The 16267-nt window shown below is 34.6% G+C and overlaps 1 protein-coding gene across 3 annotated transcripts in view; it reads right to left on the bottom strand.

The window, feature by feature from the left end:
• The window catches only part of DGKB (diacylglycerol kinase beta), a 780654-nt gene that overhangs the window by 520685 nt on the left and 243702 nt on the right, over window positions 1-16267 (bottom strand). For all 3 annotated transcript variants that reach the window (XM_017889062.1, XM_017889064.1, XM_017889063.1), the window contains exons 10-12: window positions 15874-15962; window positions 15674-15790; window positions 6121-6219 (exon numbers count right to left, since the gene is read on the bottom strand). In XM_017889062.1, the coding sequence (XP_017744551.1) occupies window positions 6121-6219; window positions 15674-15790; window positions 15874-15962 (305 nt within the window). The remainder of the gene's footprint in view (window positions 1-6120; window positions 6220-15673; window positions 15791-15873; window positions 15963-16267) is intronic.

Raw genomic sequence — 16267 nt, 5'->3', positions numbered from 1 at the left:
AAAAAAAAAAAAAAAAAGCATTCTACGTACCTAAACACAGTCATGGAAAAATCTTGACTAAATCCCACATTAAATAAATTTTAAGTAATACAGGTTTTTGATAGTACTTTCAAAAGCTACTGGATGCCAATTGCAACCTCAGAAAACTAATTATATATGATGTAGGGAATCATTGTTTAATTTTTATTTGAATGAAAAAATCATCTGATAATGATTTTAACTTCAGACTACTTGATTTTAACCCATTTTTATGGCAATAGCCATTATCAAGGCCAATTATTTGTGGAAGCCATTTGTAGTGCATGCTTATAAAAAGCATTTCATCAGTGCAGAGGAGATGCTTACCTTGCTAACCTCTGGAAATGGTGAGCATATATCTACTGAATCATTAACCTACAGCTTAAAACAACTATTGGGGGAGGGATGGAATGGCTGAGAAGGGTGGTACAATTTTTTTTTTTTTAATGACGCTGGAGAAGGTGTTCAAAAATATAAGAAGACATTGGGTATGGATCTTGACCTTGTGATATGTCATTAAGTTACAAGGCTATGTGAGCTTCAACCAGAAATTAAGGACCCACGCTATATTTATAGAAGTCATTCAATAACCAATTCCTAACTACAGAGTCAAAGACTAAGGAAAAAAATAAAACTAGGCATCTTAAGTTCTTTAATATTTTCTATAATGTGATAGAGATAATATCAATATTCACTTTGTGTTAACTGAGTCTGAACCTCACCTGCTCCTCTTACAGAAGATTAGCACAAGAAACTGTGGCATACAATTTCTTAAAGAGGAAACTGGTATTAAAAAATAAAAAACAAAACAACATGTTATATGTCAGGACTAATGATTTGCTTTAAATGAAGGGCTACAGGTCATGAAGTGTGAAATTATTCCTGGAAAGTTACTGAAGGTTCACAGGCTGAAAAGGCTCAGAGCCTATCAGCTGGAGCAGATTAAGCAATTTTGTGGGCAGAACAGTTTCATTACTTTGTTTGAAGTATGATCATTTAAATAGTTAATGTGTACAATTGTCAATATTTTTATTCCATGACAAGAAAGTAACCTTTTAATTCTTACTTAGCGAGGTGGGCAAAATTTTACAGCGAAGTGATTTAGATTGATTTATTAACACATACGAGACCCCAAAGGCTTGAGAGAACAGGTGTACTTAAAGAATTACAAGTAGTTCAATTATCCTTGATTTCCAGTGGATAAGGTACTATAGGAGAGAATGAGTAGGTTGATCCAGTTAAAGAGCCTTGTTTACCATTTTAGAGCATTTGGGATTCAAATAGGGAATCACCAAAACTATTTTATGAGTGAGAGAGACTTATGATATTTGCATTCTTTGAAAGTTGACCCAGGAAGCAGGTTGGGGTGTACAGAAAGGAGTTAGTTCACAAGGATGCTACTGGGACAATCCTATAAGAAAATTTGTAAGGCTGGTATACAAGACAGTCATAGTTGGGCTGAAGTAAAGAGGCAGGATTAAGAACATTAAAACAGAATTGAGTAATCTGATATTCCAGATGAGAAATCAAAAATTCTGCTTGGGTTTCTAGTTTGGGAAAGGTGGGGTGTGAAGGGTCCAGTAGCTGAGATATTACAGATAAAATCTCTCTATTGGGATTTGGAGAAAGGGTGGCAATGAAAATCTCGGAGCACAGCTCTGGAGTGATAACCACTCGGGCTCCACTTCTAAATTGCCAAGTACTACTCATGGGACACTGGGAAATTTACTTAACCTCTTTGTTTCTCAGTTTCCTCATACGTAAAATGGAAACAATTATAATGTTTATCTTATGTTGTCACTGTGAAAACAAAATGAATTCATATATTGTGTTACTTATAAATATACCCCTTCATAATCTCAATTCCTACCTCACTCACTCTCAATCTGACACCATTAACCTTGATTCCAACAACCTTTTACTTCACTGTAATTTACAATGTACTATTCCTAAAATCTATTACTGTACCTCATATTTAATGTCCTTACTTCCTTTATTTCCAGCTTAAATTCCATGGTTAAGCCTTACAATTACTCCTTTGTGTATATTCTCAACTCTCTGGCTGCCCTCTCTGTATATCACATTCACCAAAAGACACAGTCACATGAAGACTGGGCTATGCCTATTCCATTCATAAAGTTGGAATGTAACTAGATAAATGTGAATGAATATGAGTAGAGAAATATACTCATCTAAGCTGACTGAAATTGTATACTAAATGGATGATTACTAACCAGAGGTAGCTGCTCTTTTCTCCTTGAAAATCACAGTTTCTTTGATCCATTTTGTTCCCACAGGCTTCTTATACATCTTGCACCATCCTCACTGTAGCTAATGACCCAGCTTTCTATTTCTTTGAGAAAACAGAAGTGTTATATCTTTTTGCCATTGTTGCCCCCTCAACACAGCACAGATTGTTCCTTTTAAAATATAAGTCAGATAATTTCTGGTTCTGGTCAGAGTCCTCTAATGGCTTCCTATTTTATTCAGAGTAAAGGCTAAAGATTTTACAATGGCCTAAATTGTCCCACTCAATATAAAAATCTTATGATAACTTCGAACTCCTATTTTTCCTCCTATACACTCAAGGCTAGCCACTAAACCCCCCAATGCCTTTGAGATCTGTCAAGTGTCTACTGCCTCAGAATCTGTCAGTGAAGTTATGTACCCAGATAGCTACAGGGGTGACTCCCTCAAATCACTCAACTCTACTCAACTATTTTGTCAGTGAATATCTTGACTGCCTCTTTTATCACTGCGAACCAACATTTCTTCTTTCTCTTCTTTAATTTTTCCCTTAACAATTTAAACAAAACCGGTACTTATTTATTGTATGTATTTAAGGCATATAATTACTGTATAATTAATGTTTTGATATTGTTAAATAAAAATTATCAAAGGCCATTATTTTGGACTGAGCTCCTACAGGAGGTCCCAACAGACGGGACCAAACCAAAATGTAAACCAAACTTTAGTACAAACAACTTGTACTAAAGTGTCACATAATCAAGCTGAAATTTTAAGGAAGCAAACTGATCCCCAAAAACATCAGTTGTTTCTGAAAATGTGAAATTCAAGTCTACCTGACTTGGTATAATAAGGATGTAACCTCTGCTTTAACTCTTTACCCAAAGAGTAACCTGAAATAACATGATGCTAAACAATCAGCTTTTGTTTTGTATTGTTGTGTTTCTTGTTCCCACCTTACAAAACCCACTGTTCTAGGTCTAGTGGGAGCTCTCATTCTACTCTGTAGAAAGGAGGCTGTCCTAATTCATGAATAAATGCCAATTTGATCTATAAATAAATTTGTTGTTATTTTGTTTTCCATAGTGTAAATATTCATAGTGAAATGATTATTATAGTCAAGCAAATTAACATATCCATCTCCTCATATAGTTACCTTTGTGTGTGTGTGTGTGTATATATATATATACACACACACACATATACATACACATATATAGATATAGATATATATACTTTTTTTTGAGACAGAATCTCACTCTGTCACTCAGGCTGGAGTGCAGTGGTGCAATCTTGGCTCACTGCAACCTCCACCTCCTGAGTTCAAGAGATTCACCTGCCTCAGCCTCCTCAGTAGCTGGGATTACAGGCACCTGCCAACACACACGGCTAATTTTTTGTATTTTTAGTAGAGAAGGGGTTTCGCCATGTTGGCCAGGTTGGCCTTGAACTCCTGACCTCAAGTGATCCACCCACCTTGACCTCCCAAAATGCGGGGATTACAGGCATGAGCCACCGTGCCCAGCCATGTTATACAATATTAGCTATAGTCATCATACTGTACGTTGGATTTCTACACTTATTCATCTTACATACCTGCAATTTTGTACTCTTTGACCAACATCCCCCCCAGTCCTCCCCTCTTCATATCTTCAGGAATCAACATTCTACTCTATTTATATATTTTAGTACAACCAGGTACTAAATAATTTATTTTTATTGTTTATTGTCTACATTACCTCTGCTGGAATGTAACCTCCATAAAAGCAAAGATTTCCCTTTGCTTTTAATGTTTTCTTTCCTACCTATAATACTGTTTGGCACATACTAGGCATGCAATGAATATTTACTGAAAAATTAAATAATATTTTAGCATAGTCCCTGGGATAGTATACATGTTCAATGAAAAGAGGTATAATTATTTCAGTAATAATAATATATTGGGCATGTTGCACTTAAAATAATATTGGTCCTGCAGGTGGCAGTTCTAGGTTTGGAATTTAGGAGGATGAGCTGAATATAAATTAACATGGGAATGCAATCAACTCAATAAACAAGATCTCATCGAGAAGAATACTAAGAGAGGAACGCCATGACATAGGAGGGTAGAATCCAGGGATGCACCAACATGGGCATGTCGACATTGTGAACCCAGGAAAGATACTGGAAGCAAGTATCCAGAGAAACAGAGAAAGGACCAGGAGTGAGATATAATAGAAGTCAATGAAAGGGAGACATTTTGGAAGGATGAATGCTCAACAGTCATCACACACTTCAGAGTAGATAGTACAACAAAAATGGTAAACAGCAAACGATGAGATACAAATCAGTATTAAAACTGTGGGGATATTTAATCATTGGAGATAAATCTTCAGAATAAAAAATGTCTAAAAGTAGCAATGAAAGATTTTGCAAGATTGTTCAAAGACAAGAAAATTCACATACACATGCTCTTTACATTTGATTCTCTCAAACAAAGAAGTGATAGCATAACAAAAAGAATACACTTTATGTTTGAATTTATATAACTAGGGGTTGACATAAGCACGTCAAGGAGGCAGTCCCCAGACTCAATGAACTGAGTGGGGTCTTTTGCACAGGCAGATGGATAGTAGGAAGGAATTGCAGATCTCATCTTAGAGTTAACATCTGAGATCAAAAATGATCTAAACCAATAAAATTGCTGTATTTTAAAATAAGAATATAAATAATACAAAAATTCTAGAAGTCTTCAAGACAATACTTAAATGAATAAAAACAACACTAAATAGTAACCTAAAATGTAAAATATTTTTATTATGGCTCTATTATATTTAATTAATCTTATTTACCATAGGATGTCTAATAAACCTTACATGAAGAAAGGAAATTTAGAATTAGTTATTGCTATACTTAGCAATATTGAGGTATTTTCTTTCCTCTATTTTTGTAGTTTGAGAAAATGGGGAAGGAGTTTTAATAATTTTTTTTAAATAAAGGCATTTAAAATACAACCAGTATTTTACAGATAATTACCAAAAATGGAAATTCACAAGTGGGTACAAAATGAGTAATATGATAATTTCTAGGTTGACTTTAGAAATATTTTTCTAACTTCTTAGTTGTTATAATTTTATTATAACAAATTGGAAGTTCAAAAGCCATTTAATTTCCATATTGTTTTTCAAAATGAGAAGTGACATCATGGATATAAAATAGTTTGTTTTTTAAAATAACTGTTTAACTTTCGAGGCAATTTGGATTTTGAATATGAATGTTGTTTGAGTATCTGCTTCTCTTCCTACCAAGGTTCGTTCTTTTCAGAGTTACTTTACTCATGCATTTTCACTTCTATATTTATTGAATTAAGTAATTATTTTGCAGGTAGTTAAATTTATTGTTCAATACAAATTTTTTAAAAAACAGCAATAGCAGTGCATAACTTTCTTCATGGTTGTATCACTTTAGGTAGCCTCTAACCTAGATGAGAGCCCTCAACGTTGCAGACATACAATGTGGTCCCCAGCAAATTTGCCCATAAGAATAATTTCATTATTCTGGGAAGCTAGATCTCTAAAATATTTAAAATGTTGAAGTGTTCTGCCTTTACAATTCCTGGTAAGTACAGCATGACTAAGTGATAAAACCTAAGTAAGCTTCAGTTCAAGCATACCGTTCTAAAAAGTTTATTGTGACATGAAAGAAAAAGGAAATATAGTGGGCAAAGGTGTGCTGTTCCAGAGGAATGATGTATTTTAGATCTATATACTTCTACCTTGATTGATGAAAAATTATCTCTAGAAGCTTTTAATGGTATACGATACTGATTAGTCACAGCAACCCTGAGTTATAGCAGAATGATAAGGAAAAACTCACCAGTACCACTGGACAGATTGTTGTGGGTGGTAAAATATGGTCCTTCAAAGGTCCACAGTCACATTCAGGTTTTAGATGAGAAGCACATTTATTATGCAGCTAGAAAAAGAGAAAGGGGGATAGTGTCAAATTCTACATGACAATGCCTAACATGGAGGAAACTATATTTCAATCGAGATATCGCAAACACATTAAAAGTACAATAAAGAAATTATAAGAACAAATAAACAGTCATACAATAATTCATAATACATTTGTCCTTATATATGTACCCTAAATAAACCATTCAGCAGCTTCTGTGACCTATTCTATACATCTTGTAATTTTCAGAAATGTTTATATTAAAAATGTACTTTAGGTTTTGCACCAAAGAAGCCTGATTTCTTTGACAAACACAAATTATTGTCCATTACAGTTCTTCCTTTGCTTATCCGTTAGCATAATCTTGAAACCACTGTGCCTGTGTACGCTTTTTTTTTTTTTTTTTTTTTTTTTTTTTTTTTTTTTTTTTTGACCCTCCTGTTTTCTCAAAGTCATTCCAAAGTGCACAGCTCAGTATGGGGCATAATTGATCCCATCATTAGTTTTAACTTTGTAATTCAATATGTAAATGTAACCAGAGATTCATCTCAGTAGGAGCAGGATATAAATAAAAGAAGATGATTATGATTATAAAAATTTATCTGTATATTGTATTTATCAGCTCAACATTAAGTTAGTATATAATCATACAGTGTCTTATTTATTTTTTAATATGTATGATCCAAAACTAATATTTTTATTAACCTGGTCATAAGTTTACATGAAGGAGTTATAACATGGTGTTTTAAATAGTGATGTTTTAACACTGAAGTGTTAGTTTTTTAAAGAATTACACAGATTTGGTAAAATAATACTTGCTTGAAGGCATCTAGAGATTTCTCCCTTCTGTACTATGCATCAATTTCATATGAACTATTCATACTTTAGAAAAAAAAATACATTTCAATAAGACAACATGTCATGTTCAAAACAAGAAAGAGCCACATTATTTTTTCATTTTGAATCAAAAGCTACCCCATTTAAGCCTTGGCTGCATTAATTTCCATAACATACATACCTTTGCGAGCAGTTAATTATCAACTAAGCATAGGAGTCTAATGAGTGTTGATTCATTTTTAGTAACAGAATAGTATCAAAGAGGTATTTCTGCCATCCTAGAATCTAAAACTGTTGTCATGCTAGCTCCCTGCATTGGAGTGAAGGTGACTTGTACTATAATTAATGCACATTAGGTTACATTACATGAAATAAAAGTATCTTAACACGTTCATCCATAATTAGCAGCTCTGCTTCTCAGGGGCATATAAACTTCTCTATAAAAAAGTGATTTAATCATATTAGGCACTACTGGTCTTTGTCAAGAGTCAAGAAGTACTGAAGATAGAGAAGCAGTTAAATGCACAATAGAACTAAATAAACTGATACTCAGAGCAAATTAAAATGCATAGTTTCCTCAAAATAAAATCAGTGACTGATTTAAAATGTATTATTAATATATTGGACTTAGTAATGAACTTTCTTAGAGTATGCCATGGCCATGGATGTTTGGATTTAGAGTTAATAGATTATCAAGTGTTGGGATGGATCAATTCCCCCCAAAGGATATGCTGAAGTCCTAACTTCTGGGACCTTTGAATGTGAACTTAATTGGAAATAGGGCCTTTCTAGATGTATGTAAATTAATATGTTGGTTTAGCTGGACCCTAATCCAATGACTGGTGTCCTTGTAAGAAGAGGAGAATCTGGAAAGAGAGACAATGGCACAGAGAGGAGAAGGCCATCTGATAACATAGGTCAAGATCTGAGTGATGCACTGTAAGACAAAGAATTCCAAGGATTGCTGGAAACCACCAGAAGCTAGGAAGAAGCAGAAAAGGATTCTTCCAGAAAGCCTTCAGAGGGAGGATAACCTGCTGACATTTGGAATTCTAGCCTCCAGAGCTATGAGTGAATACATTCTTGTTGTTTTAGGCACCTATTTCATGGCATTTTGTTACAGCAGCCTTAGGAAACTAATAAACCCAGTACTATGAAAACTGCACTGAAACCGAAGAAAGACTATGGATCTTAAGATTCTGCTGCACTATGGACGTCACAGAGAAAGAGTTTTTACTCTTTAATCTTGGGCAACTTTCTTAAAACTGAGAAAACAGACTCTAAGAACTCTCTACAAAAAACAGATCCAAGTTAAAAATCTATGTGTGTTTACAGCAAGAAAGTGTTGAAATATTACTCTTGATTACAGTGTAAAGCTAAACATGTGACTCTGAAGGCCACAGGGGCAGGACATACTGGGTCTCATGCCAACACTGACTACAGATGCACAGTCAGAGGCCTCAGCCTCCTCCGCGCCTCCAACCATGTGTTTCCAACAATTTGCAACTGATACGGTAAGGGACGACTAAGCTCTCTGTATAGTTATTTGAGGGTTACTAATGTAAGAAAGGATGGCAAAAATAAAATTAATTTAATGATAATTTGGGAGCATTTAGACTAGTTTCCTAGATGAAAGGAAAGAATCGAAGACTCAGATAGAATCAAGCAATAGATGAGCTTACCAGAGTGTGTGTGAAGGGACAATTCTATATATCGGGGTTTGGGAGTTTCAGAGCATAGGTACTGACAATCAATCCCATGAAATTCTGGCCTTTACAGAGTCAAATAAAGCTAGTATGGGATTTCCCGGTTTGATTGCCACTGTGGTCCAGATCCCTGAGTTTTGTCTAGGCAGTCGTAATATCATCTGTTAAACAGAGTCACACAATGCAAGAAAATTCTCCTAACCAAGAAGACTATACTTGCTAATATGCAGTAATACCTTATGCTTGTATTAAGACTAGAATCTGGCAGCTAATAAATACATTTGCATAGCCATCAACATTATGACATTGCTTGTAGCCAAGAGTGTTAAAACTGAGGGCATCATGTTAGGAGTACGGATCATTTTACAAGTTGTGAGTCAAATTTGTATGACAGGTTTAGTTTATGCATCATATTTCTTGGAGGTATACTTGAGGAAAAAATACACAATGTGAAAGCCAGTGTGAAAAATACATATCGTTTTCAGGACTACCTATAAAGTGTAAAAGCAAACATCATTTTTGCTGTGAACTTAAAATTGCTCTAAATCATAAAGTCTATTTTAAAAGCAAAATCAACAAAATTATACAATAGGATTCAAAAGCTACAATTTTTTTTTCTTTAAGATACTGATAATATTTTGTTTCCTGATCAGGTACTGCTTATAGAATATTCATTTGGGGAAAATTCATCGAGCTCTGCTGTTTGGATATAAATGCTTTTCTGTATGTACACTTTCCTTCAATAAAAAGCTTTTTATAGTTTGAAAGAATGAATAAAACCTACTATTTGATAGCATAAAAGGGTGACTACAGTCAGTAATAATTTAATTGCACATTTTAAAACAACTTAAAGAGGATAATTGGATTGTTTGTAACTCAAAGGATAAATGCTTGAAAGGATGGATACCCCATTCTCCATGATGTGCTTATTTCACATTGCATTCCTGTATCAAAACATCTCCTGTGCCTCATAAATGTATATACCTACTAAGTAACCACAAAAATTAAAAATAAAAAAATAAATAAGTAAATATCATCAACAATAAAAAGCTGCTTAAACTTGTTACCATATTTCATGGACAAGAATATAAGTAAAAGACACAGCTGAGTCCTTCTCAGTGTAAATGAGATGCTGAAGACTGACAATTGTTTTAAAGATAACCTGTATCCCGAATCAGCAAAATCCTAAACACAGAGATTCTCATCAAGAATAGAAATAAACTAAAGCATTGAAGATGCTGTCGCTTGAGTAAAATAACTAATAGCGCACCAGAGAAAAGGGATTGTTTACCAATTAAAATAAAAAAAAAAAAACATTTTGTTCAGTTATCTTTGTATTTTTTTCAAGCTAAGGCATAGAAATCCTTAGCTCATTTTTAAATATACAGCCAGAAATTCCCATTCATGTTAAGAGATTCAGTGCCATATGTAGCAAAGTCATATAATAGAAACCAGCTTTTCCTGGAAGTGAATTAAACACTTGGAAATAATTTCAGAGTTTATGACAACTTCCAGTAGCACCTAATTTAGAGCCAGATCTATGTTTATTAGAAAAAGCTGTCTCAAGATAAAAAGAAAAAGATAGTGTGTGGATGTCTGTGTGCATGTGTGCCGGCATATAGTTATGGGTGGAGTTGAGGAAAGAGTAGCTTTGCTGGTCAGAGAAGAAAATGAAATCTAAGAAGTCAAAAGGAGGAAAATTAGAAAATAAGTGTTCATAGGAATTTAGAGGAAAATAAGAAGAGAAATAAACTACTCTTCTAAAGAAAAATTTGAAGGCCTGATTTGGAGGCACATATTTATTGGTTTACCTGTTACACTGGCCCCTAATATTTCACAGTTTTGGGGTACTTCCTAAGACTGGCATTTACTGAAGCAGAAATGTTTCCATGGCATTGGAAACTTTTAAATATTATTGCTAGGAATTTAGTATCTTAATAAATAATACTATCTCTAGATCATAGCAAAAGTTAGTAAATCATTTCTATGAAATAGGTGTTCTTTTTTCAAGCCTAAACAAAATGTCTCGACTTCCCAACCTTGTTAGTCCTGCCTGACCAGTGACAGCTTACCTTGACCAACAATGATTCACAACATGTTCTACAAAGAAGGTCAAGAAAACACACTTTCAGAAGAAATGAACAGGCATAAGCAGTGGGATATTAAGGATGTTAGTAATCAAGACAGAAAAGATAACTGAGGCGAATATTTTGCTTGTCACAGAGAATTGAAATATGAAACACAGAGACTGGTTGCCTAAATATCAGAAGGCAGTTTTCCATTGACTTTTCCTAAGCTTTTTGTATTTTTAATTTTGAAGTGGCTAGATTTACAAATGAAAAGAAAATTTCATTCTAAGAGCCTAATTTTATGTCTACAAGATGGCCAAAAAGTACATCAAGAAGCCACAAGTATGAACTGAAATATGGGTGTGAAAATGGATTCTTAAGTGTTTGTTTAAGCTTACTTGCATATCTGATGGAGATTTGAGTATTACAGGATGATATTATAAAACAAAACTTAAATAGGACATATGTTTGAAATTTAATATTCTACTGTAAGAAGAGCATATCAAAGATTAAAGTGATCTTACTGAAGACTTCTCTATACTCAGTACTTTGTCAAGAACTTCAGGTGATTAGGAAAAAATGTGTGATATGGACAAGCAACAGGAGCGGACTATAGTTAACATTGCAAACAATGTTAGCCTGCAGTGTGAAACTAATGGAGAGCATTTGAATTTTTCCTTTGGATGTGGAATATAAGTACAGAAGCTATTCCGAATCAAGATATATTAGTGTCAAAAAAAATTTCAAGGAAGACAAGTAACCTAACTTGGTTCTTAAGGTATGATTAGAATTTAAGATACGTGCATTCAAGGGAAGGGGATGAACAAAATAGTAGGCATGAGGGAAACATGACATCCTCAAGGGACTGTCAACAGAAATACACAGCTATGGCAGAGGGTGTGTGTAGAAGAGGAATATTATATACAGTTACGTTTAGGTTTGGTTCTGATTTCTACTAAAAAACAAGTTGAGGCAAGGGATGTTGAGGGCTGCATTTATTATCACAGAACTATTATAGATTGCTAAAGAAGGCATATAACAAACCAGTATTTTCAGAAGATCTTTCTGGAGGTGGTATGCAGCCTGCATTATAGGAAAAGTACCTTCTGTTAGGGAGATGATCCAAGAGATTTTGACTCTAATCTAGTCAAGAGGTGCTAAGAGCTTGCACTAGGGCTGCGAATGTGGAGACAAAACCTCAAATCTGAGAGAGATATTTTAAGTAGGAAATGACAAGACTCACTGACAGGTTGTGTACATGAGATAAAGGTAAAAGACAAAAGTAAAAAAAAAAAAAAAAAATTGACTTCTAACTTTTTTTCCAGTGACTGGAAGCATGACAATACCAGGTCTGATAGAATGAGAGAGTTGTAGTAGTAGTCTTTGGGAATGAAAATCAGTCAGTTTGGCTTAGGATTTAGTGAGATTCAGGACCACAGGATTCTGGATGTTTTTTTGAGTGCATGCAGGTGCTGTTCTGAATCAGACTGGGCAACTATCCATCCTTCTACAGGTGAGACAGAAATGACATAAGTTCTTCATGGAGTGCCCTCTGGAAACCAGGGGTTGGTTATATGCACCCAAATAGTATTTCATAATACTCACAGATATAATTGTTACTTATTGAGCACTAATATGTATGAGGCCTTGTCCTAAACATATCTACAGAGATTCTTTAAGCCCCTTTAATCCTCATAACAATCTAATAACTTAGGTACCATTAACTCCACTTGACACATTAGGAAATTTGTCCAAACTGGTTACATAAACGGCCCAAGATGGCACAACCAGTAAGTGAGGAGACAATCTTAAGAATCTCGTTGGTCTGACTTACAACAGTCAAGTCATTTCCAAAAGTAATATATAAAAGGAAGTAACGGCTTTTGGACAAACCCCGAAAGAAAGCCACGCTTCATTCTTTCTGTTTCTCTCTATAATATATTCTTCATGGAACCCATTCAGATAGGCCTTTCTGAAGCCAGCACTGGCAGTGCCATATCCCATTACTTCCATAACTTCTGCTAGCTCTTTGTTATGTTCATAGTACTTTCTGGAAAGTGTAAGAGCAAAAGAAAGTACATTCAGTTGTTTAAAGGCAAGCAGTAGTAGTAGATACCCATCAGTCAAGAGCAGATCAATTTTATGCTGAAATTTTCATGCAATGGCTCAATAGAAAACTACAAATACTACTAAATATATAAATGTGCTGAGGTAAATATATCCTGTTTAACCAAGGCACAAAATCAATAATTAAGTAAATGTGTCCCTAAAATTGCTTAAAACTAAAAATCCAGAACTGGACAGAGGCTGAAGTGACTTTTGCGAAATTGATATAGTCTCCCAGATATATGATAACTTTTTAAAATTTGCACACCCATAAGACCCCTGGAACTCATGGTTTATAGAAAATGACGCTGAGGATGGCTAAAAGTCTCAGGACTTTAGAGAGCTTAGTAAGAGGAGAGCTTTTTTTTTTTCTTTCTGACTCTGCCTTAACTCCATCAGAGATCCCTGGTTAGCCTTGTTTCCTAAGTAGAAATGTCAGATTGATTAATTGATTTATTTATTAATAATTTTGAACTTGGGGATTTAAGACATTTGTTGTTTATGTTGTGCTTTGCCATAATGACAAACAAAATCACATTCAGCTATTCAATGATATTTAGTCTAAGAATAAAATGTTAAGGGTATATTGTCTTATCTGATTTGGGACATATGATATTTAGATTTTTAAAAGTACAGTTTACTGAAAAGCGATATCCTTTTTCCTGTAAAAGAAAGTGCCTCTTTTCTTGTAAGGCTAGGCTCAGGATCAAGACCAAAGAAAAATGCGTAACTTACGAATGGTAGGGCTAGGTTTGGATTCTGGAGTACCAGATAAGAAGAACCGTTAAAACAAAAAGGAAAACAATGAGAAAAACAAAATGGAATATAAAACAAGGAAAGGAAGAATTTTAAGATGCCTTGTGTACCAATAAGAGACCACTAGCAATGGTAACTTTGAGGACAGTGGTTCCCATGGCTGGAAAGGGTAGAAGATAGATTTCATGGAGATTAAATAGAGAAAGAATGAGAGGATTCAAGTACAGAAAATTCTAACAGCTTTGAAAGCTTTTCCCTTAGAAAAGGCAGCAATGCATGTTTTAGAGTGTTCAAACTGAGTGCACACTTAAAATATTGATTTTTTAAGAAATAAAAAAGAAAATATGAATAATAAACCTAAGACAATATGTTTGTAACTTATGAAGAATAGGAAAACAATTGGAGATATAAAGAAGAAATTATTTATAATATTCTCTAATCTCAGCTTATGTTAAAGTTAAGATATAACCAGTGAAATATTCACTATATGAAAAAAATAAGAGGAAGCTCCCACGAGGTCTGAAACAAAACCTACATATTTTGTAAATGCTTAGCAAAAAAAGACACCTGATTTTAAAAAATGTACATGCATGTTTTAAAAATGAAGTAGTTATGATCTTCTTAAAACTGAGAATTCAATGTTTGAGTACTTCGTGTGTAAAATTTGAATCATCATTAGACATTTTATTATACGAACCAAACACTTTTAAAAAGCTATCTTTCATAATTGGGAAAATTTCAAATGTAAACATAATTTAACTAATAGCTGAAAATGATTACAGAAAATTTGTTCATTTAAAAGAAAGTACTTAATTGTATTTTTGAAAAGAAAGTCAGTTGTTTTTCTCATCATCCTGTGTGAGTGTGTGCATGTGTGTGAGTGTGTGTGCATGTGTGTGTGAGAGAAACAGAGAGAAAGAGAGAGCATTTAAGAGAATTGTTTAATCCCTGGGTTGAGGGTGGGGCACTTGGGGACCCAGTGGAGACAGTTATTTGCTTAACTGCTTCAGAGCCTCCTACTTTTTTATTCTGACAGAAGTAAAAACTTTAGTCCTGTAATATGAATACTCACTCTATGCTGGAAAACTCCAGCCCCATAAATACTTTGTACTACATTATCAAAAATAGCTATTATTGAAAATGTGTGATTCTAATTAACTTCCAGAAATTACACGTATAACTGTAGAAGTACCATCTAACAACTGCATTCATTCCAAAAATATTTTCAAGCTAGATTTGACAGTCATTCAAGCCAGGTGAAATTCCAAAGTGTCCCAGAAAAGACCAATTTATCTCTTCTTACTTAATTGTGAACACCATCAAGACTAGCATTTACATCAGTCTCTCTTATACCCCAATGTATGATTTAACTGAAACAGGAAGGCAACAATATGTTGGGAAGAAGGGTAAGATGAATTTTTAGAAGCATCAAGACCTAAATAAAACACAGCCTACTTGCACTTCCATCTAGTCACGTGGTCAAGGATAATTTGCTTAACTTTTTTGGTCTTAGAGTCTTCACTATATACTTAAATCACTGAAACTCATTGTTCATTTTTCTAACCCTTTTAAGCCCATAGATTTTATGACTAAAATAAATTTACAATAAGCAAACCAGAAAACCCTTATTACACAGGGTTGTGGAGTAAAGGGAGAGACAAGTTCTACCCAATCAGTATCCTATTCTCATTGCTTAATCCTAGCCATGGCGTCTGATTACCTTCCTGGGAACCTCTAGCAGTCCATGGAACAGAGTTGAAAAACCATACCATGGTATCATCTCTTAGATTGTCACCAGCTCTAAAATTCTGGACTCTATGGGGACAAATCTGAACCTGAGACTATCTCTTTGCAAACAAGCTGAAATAAGAAGTTCCATGGTTATATGCTTACACTGCGTCTCAGGAAGCCCTTCTAGGGCAGGACTTTCAGAGAACATGAGATACACAGTCTTCAAAGTGGGTGAATGCTGGGATTTGTTTTCCAATTGTTACTCACTGTGATCTGACACCAAACACAATGCAGTCCTGTCAGGCCCTGGTAACATTTAACAGTTTTGTGGCACTTATCACACTTGGTTGGGCAGTTACCTTCAACCCAGTAATGGTGCATGACCTAGAACAGAATGACATCATTGTGGTAAGAGGACACACCACAGAATGGCCACTTTCAGAAAGCAAGCATGCACACAAACTTACATCAGCGTTCTTTTTGGACTTCACATAGGTCTTGATGCAAGAGGGCGGTGCTCGAGCCACACAGCGCTCATGGACTGTGTACTTGCAGACTGAAAGGAAGCAGGTACACAAATTCAGAGCTAATCCTGGTCCTGGTTGTAATTTTATAGAGAAAGAATGACATTAACAGAACCTCATTTCATATCCACTGCTCCCTAATCAATCCAATCAGCCACATCAAGGAGAAGTCCAAGTCGACTGTTTTTACCATGGAATATAAAAGGCCAATTAGTACAGGAAATATTATGCATGTGAAAAACCAAGGCTCCTCTATCATGGCATAGCAGGAAATGCTTAATTAAATCAGTCCTCACTCAAATTTTTCACAATAATTCCCAGATGACAAAGATATTAA

Source organism: Rhinopithecus bieti, unplaced genomic scaffold (assembly GCF_001698545.2).
Source record: "Rhinopithecus bieti isolate Rb0 unplaced genomic scaffold, ASM169854v2 scaffold_16834, whole genome shotgun sequence".
Taxonomy (NCBI): Eukaryota; Metazoa; Chordata; class Mammalia; order Primates; family Cercopithecidae; genus Rhinopithecus; species Rhinopithecus bieti.
The sequence above is the reverse complement of the archived record's forward strand: the minus strand, read 5'-3'. Positions and strand labels throughout refer to the sequence as shown.